The sequence below is a fragment of the Copadichromis virginalis genome, linkage group LG7 (genome assembly GCF_057382275.1).
Source record: "Copadichromis virginalis isolate Kocher_CV1m ecotype Utaka linkage group LG7, C_Virginalis_male_GT1.1, whole genome shotgun sequence".
Taxonomy (NCBI): Eukaryota; Metazoa; Chordata; class Actinopteri; order Cichliformes; family Cichlidae; genus Copadichromis; species Copadichromis virginalis.
Window position 1 is genome coordinate 57,053,186 of NC_140624.1, and position 20,259 is coordinate 57,073,444.

Below are 20,259 nucleotides of genomic sequence, written 5' to 3' on the forward strand. Positions count from 1 at the left end.
GAGCCAGAGATCACACCTCTGCCACAACATGGTATATTCGTACACAAATCAGACATGCATGAACAATGGTCCAGTAATGTGATGTCACAATATATTCTGCTTCTTCAAAGTGGCAAACAAAAAACAGAAAATAACACTTATTGCAGTTTAAATTTTTCTAGTTGTATCTCTCTTTATATGAATTGCCTCTTTGCCCTCCCTCTTTCTCGCTAGGTATTTCAGTGTAACACTCAGTGATGGAGGGAGACATACTGCCTGATTCCTAATGAAAAATAATGTTACTCTTTCGGGACAATTTGAGTTCTGCTACAAGACACCTTTTCAGATCGCAACCACACATTCACAGGATTCAGTGCATTACCAGATACAATTCATTAGGGGTATTTTATGTTGCTACTAAGTTGTTAATTGGTTATGACATCTGTGCTGCAGACACACACACACACTTACAGGGATTCTGGCATATAGAGCAAACCATCAAGAAACTGTACAGTTTCTGGGCCTGGCGTCAACTGTGTTTATTACCAAAGGTGATTAATGACATTACTAGACAGAGACATGCAGTTTTATTCTGGGTAGGCAGGCAGTTATAAGCGCACACGCAGACACACAAACACACAGGGTCCACACGTCACTGACCTTAAGCTCTCAGCATGCCCGGTCATGAATTTGGCATTTATCTGTCACTTGTAATTAACCATGGCTCTCTGTCTTTTCCTTTCTCTTTTTTTTTAATGACATAGGTTTTTCATTCCTCTGAATTTTCCTCTACCTTCCTAAATTTAACTTTGACTAAGGATAACTGCATTGTATTTGAATTTATCTGATAAACTATGATTAACGTTTTACTTAACCCCCCAGCTCTAAATCCTGAAAAATGAGGGTTGTGGCAATAATACACGCAAGTGACAGAATCATGTTGGAACCTCTGCCTCAGAGGCTTCTGTAGATGAAAGGATATTTTCAGAATCTCCCGAAGTAAATATCAGCTTGGTGGAAGACCATAATAGTCCCAGGCTTTATTAGTCAGTCACCGTGCTCTCGGAGCCAATGTGAGTGTTCCCATTTGTGAGCCACATGAAGACAAAGAATGCTGTCAAGTGATGTTTCTGCATTCAGCAAAAGCGGTTAATATTTCTAATATCAAAATACAGCCTGAATATCAAAAGACACATCCTCTAGTAAAGAGAGGCTGGTTTATTTCAAACCCCACCATAAAACTGACTAGCTCAACTGTGACTAGTTACAAAAAATTACAAGCAAGAAAAATAATAATAAGTCAATCCATTTAACTTTTCCTCTATTTTGGGGGGAATTTGAAGAAAGTAAGCAATAACTCAAATCCCATAAATTTGGTGAGTAATGTGTGGTTGCAATGCAGGTACCTTCAGTCCAAAAACGTTTGACATTGACGTCCAAGACATTCATATCAAACAATTTGGTCCACTGCCTTCTCTCCTACACATCTATGTGCCTCGAAAGGTATATTATCAGGACCAACAGCCTTTTATTTCTTAATTACTGACATGGCTTAAGTGTCAGCTTTCGGGGATCTACTACTCTTCCCTGCTGAGAGAGCTGTGCACCCAGGGGTGGCAACTTTCGAGCCCACCTGTAACTCATTACCGGCAGTAAGGCAGCAGTTTTAAGGAGCAGCCCGGACCTCCACTCTTTGCCACATTGTCTGCCTTACTATGGCGGTAAAATTGGCTCTGGCTCTCTTGTGTTTTCCTTGAGTTGTTTTCTGAGTAGTTGTATGTTATGTTCACAGTAACAGTTCACAGTAGTGGCTTCCTGGTTCACCTTCCACGCCTTCTCAATACTCACCTAGTCAGCCCTGTCGCTGCTCAAAGGCTGCTCATCAGTAAGGACGCTCGCTTTTGCTTAGCTGTATAATCAGAAGAACACTCACCTCCCCTCCTGTTTCCTGTCCGCTATCTTCAGCAGTTCCGCTCAGAAGGACGTTTCTCTCTCGTCTTCCCGACATACCGGACCTTCGCCCGCTTTCCCCCAGAGTACCGCTCACCCTGGTGTCAAGTAAGCCCCCCCACACATTCCATAGTGCGATCACGTTCCCACCGGGGAAGTGCACATCACTAACTCCTCTCTCTCTCCCTTTCTCATTCCAGACCCGCCGTTCCGCGAGAATCGCCGCGTTTATATTCACTGTGCACTAGTAGATAAATTCACCTTTGCATTGAATAATTTTGAATTCAGTGTCTGCTTCTGGGTTTATTCCTGTGCTGCCTGTGAAAGTACGATCTGGGCAGACATGGACCCAGCAGACTTACTCTGGCCCGCAGTGAAATCACAGGGAGTTTTATTAGGGACTCATGAGCAAGTGTTGCAATATATGGATAAGCAGTGCTAGGCGATCAGTGGCACACAGAAGGAAATGTACACGGTCGTTAGAGACATCCATGCCGCACTCACTCCCGCAACTTCGGCAGCCTCTGCCGGAGCCGTCCTAGTATGCAGGATACAAGAAGTTGCAGGAGTGAGTGCGGCATGGATGTCTCTATCTTCAAACCTCGTTTGAGGAGCCAGTTGCACTAGCCCTTTGCATCGATAATCAATTGAGTGAAAGAGAAGCCGAAAAGGAACCCAGAGTTGGTGACCCTCGGTCAGGGCTCCTCGCCCCACCAGTGTCTTTCGCGCTGGAGTCATTAGAACCGCCCAGCCCTCTACCTTGTTACCAGGGGAGCCTGTTGAGCCCATGCAAATCAGGCAATTGAGGCTCCCTCTGGAGGAGAGAGAGATGCATTTTCGCGCTCAGGAGTGTCTGTACTGTGTTCGCCCTGGGAATTTCATTGCCGCCTGCCCGCCTGCCAAAAAGCCCTGGCTGGCAGTAGTTTCAGGGGTACTGGTGGGCAGCTCAGGTTAGTCTAAACCCAGCCTCCTGCTTCCTGTGAGACTCAACTAACTTCAAACCTCTCACGCTCTCCAAGCCTTCGTGGACTCTGGTTGTGAGCAGTTTTAATAGATGGGTCTACCCCTCAGCTGGCTCTCCCATTGGTGTCCCTTGAACCTCCCATCCCAGCCTTGGCCCTCAATAACAAGGTTTTTGCTCACATCACTCACAAAACCAAACCCGTCCAGCTTATCATATAAAGCAAACATCGGGAAACTATAACCTTCTTCACATTCCCATCCCCAGACACTCCACTTATCCTCACTTTTCCCTTGCTTAAGAAGCACAACCCGCACTTGTACTGGACTACGGGCAATGTATTTAATTGGAATTTAACTTTTGATTCCCTCTGTCTTTATCCAGCTCTGCCTTTGACTCCCAGTTCCACTAAGCCCACGGACACAACCTCTCCCGATCTCTCGCTCGTTCCTAAGGAGTATCATGACCTTCAAGGTGTTTTCAGTAAGGAAAAAGCACTCTCCCTGACACTGCATCAACGCTCTTCCCTCCAGCCCAGTATAACCTTTCTTGGCCGAAGAGGCCAAGAAAAATATATTGAAAATATGGAAAATGGATATGGAACAATTCTTCCATCTTCTCAACACACTTTTATTTTTTCTTCCACGATTGCCAAAAATCACAAAACCCCTAAACAAAATGGAAAAAAACCCCAAAAACCTGTGACTGTCTTTTACCCTTAGCTCAGGTTGAATTAGACTCCAGGCAAAACATCTGAGGTCTCTATCCAGAAGATCAGAGTTCTAGGAACAATTAATATACCGAGTAGAATTTCAAAACTCCCGTCCATTATGTAGAGGATTTGAGCTTGAGAAGGACACACATACTACCAGAGCAATTTTATTTCTTGTTGACATGTATGTTTATAATATCTTCCACCAGCCTTACAGTTGGTAGATGACCTACTTTACCACCTCTTTACAACCAAACCTGACTACTTTAGATTTTACCTTCTGCATCTGGTCTAGTTATTCCTTCAGCACTTTGTACTTATATTCTCATTCCTCTTCTTTCTGATGTTTGTCTCCATTCGGATTGCCACATCTATCACAACTGTACCCTTCAGCTTGACATACTTTGTTAAGGACAGGACCCAAACGCAGGACTTTCCTGGTGAACCACAGTGAATTTAGTTACAGTGTAAGAATAACCAACTTGAAGCAAACAGTGTCCCAAACAGCAATTTCCTCCATGGCAAAATTCCTGACTCCCGTGTGGTGCTCTGTGTAAGAGTAATCCAAACAGCAGTGCTCACTCCTTTCGTTTCTCCTCCCGTGGTAACCCAACAAAACAAGACGTAATGATTTTACAAGAGTTCTTTGCAACATGACGGACTGTGACACACTTCAGTTTTTATGAGCTGGAATTGTACTAATAGATACACTGAACGATCCAGCGTTGATCGAAGCCCAGCCACACTGTTAAATAGCTGACTGTTGACAAGGCTCGTTGTCAGCAGGTGAATCCCGATTGCTATCATGTGTGGTTGGCCTCAACTGACAACCACTCAATGACAACCCATGACACAGCTCCTTGTGCTTGGTCCTGGTCCAAAAGTGCTTTACTGGTCGGTGAAACGTGACATTACACAGGACCTTAGTCCTGTTTTCAACCACCATTGGTTTCTGTACAACCACTTATTCTCTGAGTGTATACTGTCCCAGCTTGCATCTTACCTCCTGCTACTATGTGTTGGCTAGTCTGTGGGTCACCTTTACACAATCTACAACAACCAGCTGTAACCCAGGCAGCATGGACAGACAGGAAGAGGAACCCACAGCACTGCAGGAGTCAAAGGACAGTGCACAGAACTAAAGCCCAGGAAGGACACCAGCCAGCACAATCAGGCCACCAAGGGCTCTGAGGCACAGGCCAACCCTAACCCCATAGGCCATAGGTCTTGTGTTGATGTTATTGCACTAGGCTTCCAGGCACTTCTTAATCAGGGTGGATGTTGGTCTTCTATTCATCAATAGTTCTCACATCTGTTGGATATAAAAACGCTTAAAGAATGATTTAGCTTTTAACAACACGTAATACACAAAACCAAGCAAGCAACCAAACAAACAAACAAAGAGGGGATCAGAAAATATAAAAATACTTTTCTCTGTGTTTACATATAGTTTTACACAGTGATCTAGTTTATTTAAATTATTTATTTATTTAATTTATTCTGAAGTTTCGCTTGTAACAAAAAATCCCCCTAAGTATTCTGTAAATAAAACTGCACCATTTAATTAAGTAATTCATTAATTTTTAAAGTCTGTTTCACTTCCTGTGTGTTTGTATGAGGATGCAAAAATCTGAAATGTGAAGACTAAGAAAAGACTTTTTATTCTTTAATAAATGTAAGCCCAACTCAAATGCCCATTTTTTGTTGCATGACACTTTGCTCAAATCTTGTGGTTTACAAAAACCCTGTTGTGGCACTTTTTTTCAAGCTTGAATTAAGTTATAATTTTGAGCAATTCTCTAAACCAGGGAAATTTATGGTCAATTAAGTCTGTAATATAGTGTTATTACAGGGCATCAGAGAGGGGAACGCCATTGGCAGATAACTCACTGTACAATGAAAGAGCCACAAGAGGGCAATGGCGGGTCAGCCTTTTGCACAGTTTGAATGACTGGCAGCTGTTCAGATTAAGCTGAACTTTTAGATGACAGAAAGCAGATCTGTGGGATTCACCAACCATAATTCAGTAAATCAAAGTGGCTTCACTCACAGTGAGCCTTATTTCACTACTGCGACCCCAAGGTGCATTTCACATATTAGGGTGAATTACAATAACAGCGTTTGGCTTTGTTGCTCCAGTGACTAGCCTAGAAAATTGCTTAAGGTTATCTCTGGGCTACCTTTGCGGAATAATAGAATTACATAATCATTATGGGCCCTAATTGCACAGTGCAGAAAGCCTATTGGATTTGCATTGTATTGCACATAATAAGTGCAGCTGTTTTGCTTGAGGGATAAGAAAGCACTAAAAATAGACCTATTAGAAAATATTCCCATATGGTACATTAATGTAAGCTTTTTGCAGTGCATGAATAAGAAGAAAATTTTAATGGATGGGAGTGGTTTTAAAATCCATAAAACAAAAAGGAAAAACATTCAGTTCCTGTAGAAGTAGCAGTACAATATAAAATATATTTTACTACTACTATTATATATTAAGCTTTCTTTATAAAGCAAGTAAGACCAATACAATTAAGTTACAGACTAATTTTAACGACACCAACAAGCAAAAAATAGAAAAAGATAATAAATACCAGTGAAAGACTAAAAGGACTAAAAGCAAATAGATGAAAAAAATGACAACATGGAATTTGCTTGTATGTGATGTCACGTGACATGATTGTATTGTTAATAGTTATGTGTCAATAAATATGCATTTTATTCAGTAACTATTTCATATAGTTCTGTAGTGCTTTAAAAACAGAATAAACAATTTGGAATGGCAATTCCAAAATAAGGTTGTGGCAAGAAAAATCTAATGTAGTCTATATAACTATGCAAAAACGTATCATTTGATTACATATAAGATGTATCCATCAATACATTAACTGAGATGTAAATGTAGTAGGAAAAAAAAGGCAACATTTGTATCTGAGATACAGTGGAGTACAAATACTTTGCATGGTGAATTGTATTTAGGTTGACTTAAATAGCTCACTTTGGCAGCACTTGTGACCTCACCATTTCATCTTCTGCTGATGAAATGAGAGTGGACGGATTTAGTTGAACAGAGAGAGAGAGAGAGAGAGAGAAGGGGAAATGAAGAGAGAAAGGGAGGAGGGGCGATGCTCTTACTACAGTGTGTGTGTGCTGAGGAGGCTGTCAGTGAGGATAGTGATACAAAGGATGCTGAAGCTGTGCTGTTGGCATTATACCTTGTGTCACACTGAAGCAGCCTGCTCCTGGCAGAAAAAAAGAACAACACAACATCTGTCTGAACACCTCAGGTAAGTCCTCACACCCTCTTTCATGTATTTTAATGAGAAGAAGAAAATGACCTTGGAAAGCTTTTAGTTTAGACTTTTTTTTTCATTTTTGTTTCTTTTACTTCTTCCTTGCTTCACTGCTACCTCTGAATTTTGCGTAGTCTCTGGTTTACTTTAAATGTTATTCAAGCAGTCTTTAAAAAATGAGTGCTAACTCAAAACACTTAAATTTAGATATTTTCCTAAAAGCTCTGATTTTTTTCTTTTAAATAATAAAAGAATGTAAAAGCTCTGACACCAGTTTATAAGTTTAGAAAATTCTTTATCCATATTAGCATATTTTGGATTCATTTTAATACAGTTATATGACATTACATTAATATAGACATGATAAATATTTCAAAAATATTTCTTTATTTTTTGTATTTTGCATTTGACTAAACAAATTACCTAATGCCTGTACTACAAATTCTTGTTTTTTGCTGGCTGACATTTGACTTAACAATGGTGTAGCTGTGATAAGCTAAAACCAGTCAGTCGGGCTCTGTAATATGTAAAAGCTTAGTAGACAAGCAGTCAAGTGTGTTTTATCCTCTTTTACACTAACTACTCATGACAAGCCTTTCCAGTCATGGTTTACATTAGAGGATGGAAACTGCTTTAAAATTTTTGCTTTAAGGGCAACACTGTTTTTATCTGTTATTTATTATTTTAGTTTAGTGTTGGACAGAGCCGGCATAAATGTTCCACCATTTTTAATGAATTATTATATATGATATATAATATAATAATATATAATATATAATTATATTATTATATTTGGTATGTTTTTTAGGTGGTAGGGGCTTTCCCTTCAGTCTGTACTCCACTTCAGAATTTTCTTTGAGTGATTTCTGAAATGTTAAACATATAAACACAGATAATGATCATTTTGATAATGATTATGGTAGACAGCTGCAGCAGTCAATAAAATGACGCAGGCACTGTAATTCCACACTTCATTGAGTTAATTTACTCTATTTTATCACTATAACCTCTAGATAGTCTCCTATACACTATGGATGTTAGCTAGCTGTATCACGTTAACTTAGCTGAAGTTACCTATTCTACTGTCTTAGCTAGTTTTCTTATCTTTTAATATTCTTGATACTGTAATGATAAGTTTGAGAAATCAATCTAGAGTTTGCAATAATCTCACAGCAGTTGAGAACTGGGCTGGTTCTGCCATCTATTTGCAGAGGGAATGAACCCACAACTTAGTGTGTAATATGCAGTGACACTGAAGAAGTCAACACTGAGGACACAGAGATGAAAGGAGAGGAGGAAAATTTATGTAGAATTGTGTAAAATTGATAAGCAATACTATAACTTTCTTTAATCTTCGTTCTATTGTCTCTAACAGTTGGGTTCATTGAGCCCCCTCTTCTTTCCCATGCAGCCTATAATCCCTGCTAAAAATCCCTTGAAAAGCCTTGAAATCAGGTGCATTGGCTGCAGTTTGAACGAGATGGATGCCTGTGGATTACAGGGTGCTGATCTCTCAGGTCCTGACTGATGTGGCTAATGTGCTTGAGGAGAAATGGTCAACGTTAGCTCTATACACCCTGACTGCTGAAGTCAGGGGAAAACCATCTTACTGCTTGGCTTTTTTTCTTGCGTCTGTGTTTTTTGGGACATTTCCATTCGATACCTAATTGTCCTGAAAGCTGCTTTTTGCAGTAAAGCAGTTTGGTGATAAAAGAGTTGTCAATATAAGGTCAGTTACAGCTATCTTAACCAGCAATACCTGCTTTTTAATGCTTGCACCTTTAATGCAGTGGAAACATTTTCATTCACTTGTTTTTTTGTATCTACAAACGTAATGTAAGTCAGACATTCTAAACTTTGTTTCACTTTTTGGTCTCCACCATCTATTGAGGGATCTGACAGCAGTTTTGTTTCTCTTTTTTGTGAGCAGTATTTTAAGGAATACATTTAGAGTGGTACATCACAGGATTTAAATACTTAGACAAACAACAAGACAACACAGAGCTGGTGAAGAAAAGAGGGGAGGTGTAAATGTGAGTGGGTGTGGTTAATGTGAGGATGCTCATTTCTGTTCAGTCTGGGATGAATGGAGTGAGGAGGGGGAAAGGTTCAAAGTTCAAGTTTGTTTTATTTATATAGCACATTTATTTACAACAGGAACATTGACCAAAGCGCTGGACAGAAGTACAAAATAACTTATAACTTATTATTACCAAATACCTCTCGTACTGTCTTAAAAAAGAAAAAAAGAAAAGGAGGTGAATATTATCTTCTGTTAATGATCATCGCATATGTATATGTATATACAGTGGTGTGAAAAAGTGTTTGCCTCCTCATAGTGTTTTGCATATTTTTCACACTTATATGTTTCAGATCATCAAACAAATTCTTATTATTAGACAAAGGTAACCTGAGTAAACACAAAATGCATTTTTTAAATGATGAATTCATTGATGAATTCAGAAAAGTTATCCAAGCCTACTGCTCGTGTGTGAAAAAGTAATTGCCCCTCTTGTTAAATCATGAATTAACTGTGATTAACCACATGCTTTGGAAAGCTGAGCTCAGTTTCATTAAACACATCCAGGCCTGACCTGCTGAGTCAAGAAATCACTTAAATAGAACATGTCTGACAAAATAAAACAGGCTAAAAGACGTCAAAAAGCAACACTTCATATCACGCTTTAAAGAATACCTGAGAAATAAAGTCACCGACATCTGTCAGTCTGAAAAGGGTTACAAAGATGTTTCTAAGGCTTTGGGACTCTATTGAACCACAGTGAGAGTCATTATACACAAAACAGAAAAAAAGAACAGCAGTGAAGCTTCCAATAAGTGACCGGCCTACCAAAATTACTCCAATGGCACTCAAACCAGGAGGTCACAAAAGAACCCAGAACAACAATAAAGGACTGCAGGCTTCAGATTTCTCAGTTAAGGTCAGAGTTCATGATTCAACAATAAGAAAGAGTCTGGGCAAAAATGTCATCCATGGGTTCAAGGAGAAAACCAGTCCTGACCAGAAACAACATGAAGGCTCATCTCACATTAGCCAACCCCTCCCCCAAAAAGAGCCAAAAAGATTTGACTCCCACACAGCATTTCAGAAAAGGAACATCATACCAATAGTAAAATATGGTGATGGTAGTGAGATCTGAGGCTCTTTTGCTGCCTCAGGACCTGGAAGACTTGCTGTGGTAAATCGAACTATGGATTGTGCTGTCTACCAAAACATCTTGAAGAAGAATGGCACTGTTCAGTCTGTTCATGACCTAGTTCTGCAGCAGGACAATGATTCAAAACACACCAGCAAGTCCACCTCTTAATAAAAACAAAATGAAGACTTTGGACTGGCTTTTTAAGTCCTGGCGGTCCCAACCAGTTATTAGGTTTAGGGGGCAAACACTTTTTCACATAGGGTCATGTAGGTTTGGATTTTCCCCCCCTTCAATAATAAACACTTTCACTTAAAATTGTGTGCATTTTGTGTTTACTAAGATTCTTGAAAAAGTCCTTTTTGACCAGCTTCAGACATTTTTTGTTTAACTTGCATGATACGTAGGATAGTTTCAGTCATGTTTCAGATCACATTACAGCACAGAGACTAGACAACTCTAGAGTTCTGGTCTCTGTACTCATATACAGTGCGTATTCTGACACTGGCTCTGAGTACGGGCTGATAACAATGATGGACTTGCAGTTGTGTTTATTGGTTTTCAGGAACAAGAAGTGACAATATTTGGATGACAGGGTGGACTTGAGCTAAAACTAGCTAGCTTGGTTAGTAAGCAATCCATAAACTATACAGGTGCAACACAGAGACAAAAAATGTAATGCTAATAAGTGCACAAATTTTTCACAGCAAGCCAAAGTATTAGTCAAAGTATTATTTCCTAATAAAGTTAAGATAGATAATAGAGTTAAGTATAAAACTTAAGCATAAAAAATGTGAATGCGGCATGTTGTATAAAGGATTTTGAGTGCTCTAGGAGAGTACAGGCGATCGTGGCTCAAGAGTTGGCAGTTCGTCTTGTAATCGGAAGGTTGCCGGTTCGAGCTTCAGCTCCGACAGTCTTGGTCGTTATGTCGTTGGGCAAGACACTTGACCTGTTGCCTACTGGTGGTGGTCAGAGAGCCCAGTGGCACCAGTGTCTGGCAGCCTCACCTATGTCAGTGGTGCCCCAGGGCAACTGTGGTTACAATGTGTGTGAATGGGTGGATGACTGAATGTAGTGTAAAGTGCTTTGGGGTCCACAGGGACTAAGTAAAGCGCTATACAAATACAGGCCATTACCATTTAGAGAAGCGCTATATAAGAATCATTCCATTTACCAAAATGGTTTCTTTTACCAGGCTGTATACATGCTTTTTAATGCTATTTTAGTTGTGCAGTTTAACATGGGCATCTATGGGGACTGACTTGCTCTTGAAACTGACATCAAATGCCCATTAGAAGAACTGCAGTTTTTGGCACAAAGGCCCCAGAGGTTGCCTTGTGGGTCAGAGAATAAAGGTGCTTTTGCGGATATCTGGAGATATTATAGTTGTTATAATTTAAATATTAAACAATAATACTGACTAACTAAAAAAATCTTCCACCCTGAGAAGCTTGTATTTCCTAAAATCCAATGCCTCGAGAGCATAAGTATATGTCAACCTGCCTATGAACACAGAAAAATAAACAAACTAAAAAAAATAAAACCCTAGTAGGACTACAGAGATGGTAAATAAAAACAAAACTGTTGAGTATTGATACCAGCTGAAATTAATGAAAAGATATGTTTTTGTTATAGTTCCAGCCTTTAATGATAAAATAATTGTAAATTAACCTACCATTAGTAGAGTTCCCTTAGAGTTTGTTGCAACCTGACTTATGATTTCTACATGCAGACATTTTATTGCAAAGTCTAAGAGACAATGTTACAGTTTTACTCTAAAACTGATTACAAGAGAAATGCTGCAGCATTAGCTTATGGCAGAGTATCTAAGACATCTTCATTCTCCAACTTAGGACCTCATCTAATAAATATCAAATGCATTCATAGGGCACAAATCTTTTGTATGTTTTAGGGTAAAAAATAAACAGCTGCCATATGTTTTGCACCATTCCAGTTAAGTGAGTGAAATCGCCTTTTTGATGATAAATTGGTGCCGCGGTAGGGGTCGTGTCCATTTTGCCCTAATCCATTACAACAATCAATTGAAACTGATGAATTTCAGATTTCCCATTACTTCCAGTGGGGGCTGTTTCCACATGAGCTCATTCACTGGAGCATGTAGCAATACTGACCATTGAATTGGTTATACTCTTCCTCATTTCTGCAGCTGAGGCATTATTGTTTTCAGTGGGAATTGTCTCAACACAGCAGGAACAGCAGATGTGCTGCACAAATCCACTGTGGCTAGGATTGTTTGATTAGCTGTGTACTGTGAGCACACTTAAATTGTTCACAGACAGGAAGAATAGGTGGGCAGATGTGATTATCTAACAGAAGCACAGCTGTAAACAGAAAACTGATATGACACTTTTATGTGCTGCTGTTGTCTGTCCCTTGCATGACCCAAATATTATTTCAGGAGCCTCAGGGCAAAAATGTCCAACACATAATATGCCACCAGCGATCTGTGCATCAACTAACAACAAACTGTTATTTGGGTTGCTTATTTAGTTAAAAAAACAAACAAACCCTACATACAGGGGTCCTAGTGCCAATGGATTCCAGAAGAACAGATGCATTGAATTAAATACTTCATATGCTTTTGCAAGGAATGTTCCTTGTTTTGTAATTACTAGAACACGTCAGGAGACCTCCATATCATTGCACTAGAAACAAGCTAACACAAAGACAAGAGGCAAGAAGAGCCTTGATAGAAAAGTGACTAACTTAGCTACCAAAAATTAGCATTCACCACTAAAAGATGCAGTTGAAACTGAAAGGACTTTAGATGTCTTCATACTCTATGGGTACACTACAGAGAGTGCAGAATTATTAGGCAAGTTTATTTTTGAGGAATAATTTTATTATTGAACAACAACCATGTTCTCAATGAACCCAAAAAACTCATTAATATCAAAGCTGAATCTTTTTGGAAGTAGTTTTTAGTTTGTTTTTAGTTTTAGCTATTTTAGGGGGATATCTGTGTGTGCAGGTGACTATTACTGTGCATAATTATTAGGCAACTTAACAAAAAACAAATATATACCCATTTCAATTATTTATTTTTACCAGTGAAACCAATATAACATCTCCACATTCACAAATATACATTTCTGACATTCAAAAACAAAACAAAAACAAATCAGCGACCGATATAGCCACCTTTCTTTGCAAGGACACTCAAAAGCCTGCCATCCATGGATTCTGTCAGTGTTTTGATCTGTTCACCATCAACATTGCGTGCAGCAGCAACCACAGCCTCCCAGACACTGTTCAGAGAGGTGTACTGTTTTCCCTCCTTGTAAATCTCACATTTGATGATGGACCACAGGTTCTCAATGGGGTTCAGATCAGGTGAACAAGGAGGCCATGTCATTAGTTTTTCTTCTTTTATACCCTTTCTTGCCAGCCACGCTGTGGAGTACTTGGACGCGTGTGATGGAGCATTGTCCTGCATGAAAATCACGTTTTTCTTGAAGGATGCAGACTTCTTCCTATACCACTGCTTGAAGAAGGTGTTTTCCAGAAACTGGCAGTAGGACTGGGAGTTGAGCTTGACTCCATCCTCAACCCGAAAAGGCCCCACAAGCTCATCTTTGATGATACCAGCCCAAACCAGTACTCCACCTCCACCTTGCTGGCGTCTGAGTCGTACTGGAGCTCTCTGCCCTTTACTAATCCAGCCACGGGCCCATCCATCTGGCCCATCAAGACTCACTCTCATTTCATCAGTCCATAAAACCTTAGAAAAATCAGTCTTGAGATATTTCTTGGCCCAGTCTTGACGTTTCAGCTTGTGTGTCTTGTTCAGTGGTGGTCGTCTTTCAGCCTTTCTTACCTTGGCCATGTCTCTAAATATTGCACACCTTGTGCTTTTGGGCACTCCAGTGATGTTGCAGCTCTGAAATATGGCCAAACTGGTGGCAAGTGGCATCTTGGCAGCTGCACGCTTGACTTTTCTCAGTTCATGGGCAGTTATTTGGCACCTTGGTTTTTCCACACGCTTCTTGTGACCCTGTTGACTATTTTGAATGAAACGCTTGATTGTTCGATGATCATGCTTCAGAAGCTTTGCAATTTTGAGACTGCTGCATCCCTCTGCAAGATATCTCACTATTTTTGACTTGTCTGAGCCTGTCAAGTCCTTCTTTTGATCCATTTTGCCAAAGGAAAGGACGTTGCCTAATAATTATGCACACCTGATATAGGGTGTTGATGTCATTAGACCACACCCCTTCTCATTACAGAGATGCACATTACCTAATATGCTTAATTGGTAGTAGGCTTTCGAGCCTATACAGCTTGGAGTAAGACAACATGCATGAAGAGGATGATGTGGACAAAATACTCATTTGCCTAATAATTCTGCACTCCCTGTAGTGCACCAAGTTCATTTCTCGTCTATGAGTTGTTACTGGATGCAGCTACCATTCCTAAGCTAGTCAATAGAACACCTAACCCTGAATGATCATCATATCTTAAAAACCTCTAAATATCATATAATCCAAGTAGAGTATTTTATCTCCGATTGTAGGCTTACATCTGGTTCCCAGAGTTTGCAAGAAAGAAGGCACAATCTTTAGTTATCAGGCTACTCCCCCATGGAACCAGCTCCCTATTTGGGTTCAAGAAACAGATGGCCTAAAATAAAGCTTTATAGTGCAGGTGACCCTGAGCAATATGTTACTATAAGTTGCTGTGGGCCTTCCTAGACTGAGGTGTGAAAGCAGGACGAGCTGTTCCTTCCTTTCTTCTCCACCTACCCCTTTTTAGTCCAGATGCATTTATGTATACCTGCTACTGCATATCATTAACTTTTCTCTCTTGTAATTTGTGTTTTGCGCTTTTCTCTTAATTCTCACTTTATTTTTTCCTGCTTCTCTTTCTTCTCACAATTCAACTGTGCTGCATCTCCCTAAGCCTGGTTTTATCAGAGTTCTCTTTCTGTGAATAAATATTTATATAGGTTTATAGGTTATTCCTTCCCACTGTTGCTAAGAATAGAATAGAACAGAATATGTGAAGAACAAATAGCATTCTTAGCCTAGACAATAGTTTCTCTCTGGACTCACAGTTTTACTGTAGCACCTCTTCTCTTGTCAGACAGTCAATCTCTTTGTCATTCAGCTGAATTAGTAAATTCAGCTCTTGAGAAATAGCCAACTTTGAAAAGCTCACTTTGTTCTCTCACAGCAATCTTTTTGTCTGAAATCACCAGTTCTCGAGATAACGGTAAGATCCAAAAGACAAATCAATTGGATTTAAAATAAACTGCACATTATCTGAAAATTGTTGCAGCAATTCATTTCTATAGATGTTACCTGCTGCTTTTCAAGCGTTTCTCTCAAATGCATTGAAAAATTAATCCTTAATTGGTGGGCATGGGGAAGAAAGTTTGCATCTGATGACGCAAAGAAAAACAGCTTCATTGGAAGATCATGTTCTTCTTTTCTGAGGACTTAATGGATTTCTAAACAATCTTGGCTTGAAAATTAAAAGTATCTATAACTTTGCCACCCTTTTTAAACCAACCTCTTTTGCATTAAGGTAAGCAGTGTGAGAGATAGCACAGATGAGAAACAGACATGGGAAGTCTGACGTTCGTGTTCTGGTTTGCTCAGTTTAATGGTTTCAGTGCTGCCCCTGGTGTTTACACATAGACAGAAACTGTGATTTCCACTCTTTGCTCACCATATGGGCATGTGCTCTTACACACACACACACGCACGCACGCACGCACGCACGCACGCACGCACACACACACACACACACACACACACGGCAGCCACAGTGAACTGAACACAGTGTATACACACTGCTGCCGATACGATATTTTTTCCTGTTCCATGTATCTGCTTTTAATTTAATAAAAAGTCCTGCCAATGACAACATATTTTTTAGATATATGCTGCAGTTGCATAAAAATGTATTTTTAAATATTTTGAAATAAATATTTTTAAATAAATATTTACACTTGGGTTTTAAGGGGTATTTGTTTTTTGTTTTTTTTTACGGGTTGTACGGAAGCCCCAAACGCAATTTCATTGTTCTTTGACAATGACAATAAAAAATAAAATAAAAAATACTTATTAGTGTAAAAACCTAAGAGAAAACAGGAAGTAAGAACACATGCAACAAATGACCCTTTTAATGAATGGTAGGTGTCTTATGCTTAAAGCTATCAGAATGCTCTAAATCCAAACAGACAATAAATCCAAACAGATTCGGGCAGCACGGTGGCACAGTAGTTACAACTGTCATCTCACAGAAAAATTGTTCTAGGTTTGAATCTCCTTGTCAGCTGGGGTATTTTTGTGTGGCTCTGTGAGTTTCCGCCGGCTCCCTCCAATAGTCCTAAGACATGAGTGTAAACGGCTATTCTGTTGGTTGGTTGCATGAACACAAGGTACAAGGTATAGTACATATAAAAGTGCTATGTAAATTATCAGTGAAATGTGTGGCTAGAAGTGCTTTAAGTAGTGAGTAAGACTGTGCTATATAACTGCCATGCATACAACACTTTTTATCTGTCAGACAAATGGAATATTAGATGCCTCACTGGGGTTCAGTACATTACCCAAAAACATTCTGAGGCACTGTGAGAGCCATTAAATTAAAGAAATGTACTAATATGAACAACTTTTTTTTTGCTTGTGTTGTTGTAATGTACCACTACATATTTGTACACATTATTTCCAGAAGTAATAATGAAATTTAAGTTTGAGGACTGAATCTATGCATAGATCTAGCCTTATGTAAATGTTGGGATACGGACACAGTCTGAATTTAGTTCAGGAACTGATTGTGCTAATCCACCAAACTCTGGTGAAATATGTTTTGGTAATCTGAACATCTGCTCAAAATGTGATCATTGTAGTAGTAGTTGATATTTGAATCACAAATGCACTTTGGCCGATACTTGATGTCTTTTAAATGTGCTATATAAATAAAGCTGACCTGACTTGAAAAATGAACAGCTACATTTAAATTTTTTTAGCTGCTTTTTTCCCCAAGTATTAAAATATTTCACTAAAAACTAAATATGTCAATGTCAGTCAGAGGAGAAGTAAGGGGCTCACTAAAGTCAGGAGACTCATCATACTGAGATCATGAATGTCTGTGTAAATGTAATGTTAAATGTAATCTCATCCAGTACTTATTGCATTATTTTGGTTGATAAATTAAAAGTACTAAAGTTAGTGCTGTATTGAAGTTTAGATAAATGCATCCTTTTTGTACCATGAACAAACTTAAATTGAAATGTATAAAGTTCTCATTTCACTTGAAACAAAACATGTCAATCCCATCGTGGGACTAAATGAAAACTGAGGGAATCAACACAAGTATGTGGGTTTATCCTCTGGGGAACATGAAAAACTGTAAAAAATTTAATCCTACTCCATACAATAGTGAATATTCCACTGGCAAAAATAGGTCAGCGCAAATTTTATTTCTGTTGCACATAAAAAAAACAGGTTTACTGAGGTTGACTTGCTTTTTACGTTAGTTTAAACAAACAAGATAAAACCATGCATCAATAAAAATAAATACAACAAACAAAATCAAACAAATAGAATAATAGAGCGCAATGTAAAAAACGTTGTGGGACTCGAACTGAACTCAAATTAGAAGCCAAAGTAAAAAAAGTGATTTTTTAAGACAGGATTTAAAAGACTGTATAGACTCTGCAGAACAAAGATCAAGTGGCAGGTTATTCCAGAGTCTAGGGCTAAATAAAAAAAAAATGAAATGCATCCTCATGAGCAACTAAACTGTCTTGTCCTGCTTTCATCCCTCAGTTTACTTGTAAACAATATGTTCTGACAGGAATATGTTTTTTGTCCTGCTGATTCCTCTTCTACGCAGACTAAATACAGTCATTTCAGCTATGTGTCAAAGCTTTGAATCACCAATGTTGGTATTTGGAGACTAGATTACTGTGCTTTTTACCAAGAGTCGTTAGACACAGGGCTGGGGTGCTTGTGTGCATGTGGGTTAAGGTTTAAGAAGAATCATCAGGCAGGGGATAAAGTAGGTGGTGATGGGTCTTTGTAAAACTAAGCTCTGTAAGCTGCTACTTCACAAGTCTGACAAGCCTCAGCAGAGGAAAAGAGAGACATATGGCACAGCCGCCTAAATAGATGGACAAATGATGATGAATGGGTGAAAGGATGAAGCTTTTGCAGAGGGCGCTGGTAAAGAAGTCAACGCGATCTGTGATGATTACAGAAATGACAGCTGTGGGGGCAGTGTGAGGAAAGGGATAATAAACAGGGGGATGCCGTGGAGTGGGATGATGAAAGTGTTGAATAGAAGAGGGTGCGTGCACATAGGAGTGCTGAAATGTTCCAGTCTAATTCAGATGGGAGTGTTTGAGCTCCTTGGGGAATGTTCTGTGTACCATAAATAACTGGGATTTTGCTGTTGTAGTAGATGAGGGTGCCTGGGCTTCCTGAGCTGGCTAACCTCATTTAAGGTCTAACAACGGATATAATATGGCACAACCCACAACCTTAACATTTTGTCTTACTCGACTCATTGCATCTTTGAAACTCCATCCATCCATCCATCCATCCATCCTCATCCGCTTTGTCCGGGGCCGGGTCGCGGGGGAAGCAGCCTAAGCAAAGAGGCCCAGACCTCCCTCTCCCCAGCCACCTCCTCCAGCTTATCCGGGGGAATACCAAGGCGTTCCCAGGCCAGCCGAGAGATATAATCTCTCCAGCGTGTCCTGGGTCTGCCCCGGGGCCTCCTCCCGGTGGAACATGCCTGGAACACCTCACCCAGGAGGCGCCCAGGGGGCATCCTTGTCAGATGCCCGAACCACCTCAGCTGGCTCCTTTCGATGTGGAGCAGCAGCTGCTCTACTCTGAGCCCCTCCCGGATGGCCGAACTTCTCACCCTATCTCTAAGGGAGAGGCCAGCCACCCTTCGGAGGAAGCTCATTTCTGCCGCTTGTATCCGCGATCTCGTTCTTTCGGTCACTACCCACAGCTCGTGGCCATAGGTGAGGGTAGGGACGTAGATCGACCGGTAAATTGAGAGCTTCGCTTTTACACTCAGCTCCCTCTTCACCACGACGGACCGGTGCAGCGTCCGCATTACTGCAGCTGCAGCCCCAATCCGTCTGTCGATCTCCAGCTCCCTTCTCCCATCACTCGCGAACAAGACCCCGAGATACTTGAACTCCTCCACTTGGGGCAGGAACTCATCCCCGACCCGGAGTGGGCACTCCACCCTTTTCCGGCTGAGAACCATGGCCTCAGATTTGGAGGTGCTGATCCTCATTCCCGCTGCTTCACACTCGGCTGCGAACCATTCCAGTGCGAGCTGGAGGCCCTCACCCGATGAAGCCAACAGAACCACATCATCTGCAAAAATCAGAGATGAGATTCTGAGGCCACCAAAGCGAAAGCCCTCCGCCACTTGGCTGCGCCTAGAAATCCTGTCCATAAAAATTATGAACAGAACCGGAGACAAAGGGCAGCCCTGGCGGAGCCCATCACCCACCGGGAACGAGTCCGACTTATTGCCGGCAATGTGAACCAAGCTCTTGCAACGGTTGGATAGGGATCGAATGGCCCGTAGCAATGGGCCAGACACCCCATATTCCCGCAACACCTCCCACAGGACACCCCGAGGGACACGGTCGAATGCCTTCTCCATGTCCACAAAACACATGTAGACTGGTTGGGCAAACTCCCATGCACCCTCAAGTATCCTGGAGAGGATAAAGAGCTGGTCCAGTGTTCCGCGACCAGGACGAAAACCGCATTGTTCCTCCTGTATCCGAGGTTCGACTGACGGACGAACTCTCCTTTCCAGCACCCTGGCATAGACTTTCCCAGGGAGGCTGAGGAGTGTGATCCCCCTGTAGTTGGAACACACCCTCCGGTCCCCTTTCTTAAAGATGGGGACCACCACCCCGGTCTGCCAGTCCACAGGTACTGCCCCTGATCTCCACGCAACACTGCAGAGGCGTGTCAACCAGGACAGCCCTACAACGTCCAGAGCCTTCAGGAACTCGGGGCGGATCTCATCAACACCAGGGGCTCTGCCACCAAGGAGTTGTTTAACTGCCTCAGTGACCTCGCCCCCGGAAATTGGCGGGTCATTCCCCTCATCCCCAGACTCTGCTTCCTCCTCGGAAGACGTGTCAGTGGGATTAAGGAGGTCCTCGAAGTATTCCTTCCACCGCCTGACAAT

General features: G+C 40.8%; 1 protein-coding gene across 3 annotated transcripts in view; it reads left to right on the plus strand.

Annotated features, from left to right (window-relative positions):
- Window positions 1-6,780: 6,780 nt before the first annotated feature.
- rph3aa (rabphilin 3A homolog (mouse), a) overlaps window positions 6,781-20,259 on the plus strand; it is a 48,628-nt gene continuing 35,149 nt past the window's right edge. For all 3 annotated transcript variants that reach the window (XM_085464394.1, XM_085464397.1, XM_085464395.1), the window contains exon 1: window positions 6,781-6,889. In XM_085464394.1, coding sequence (XP_085320520.1) covers window positions 6,789-6,889 — 101 coding nt within the window. In that variant the 5' untranslated portion in view covers window positions 6,781-6,788. The remainder of the gene's footprint in view (window positions 6,890-20,259) is intronic.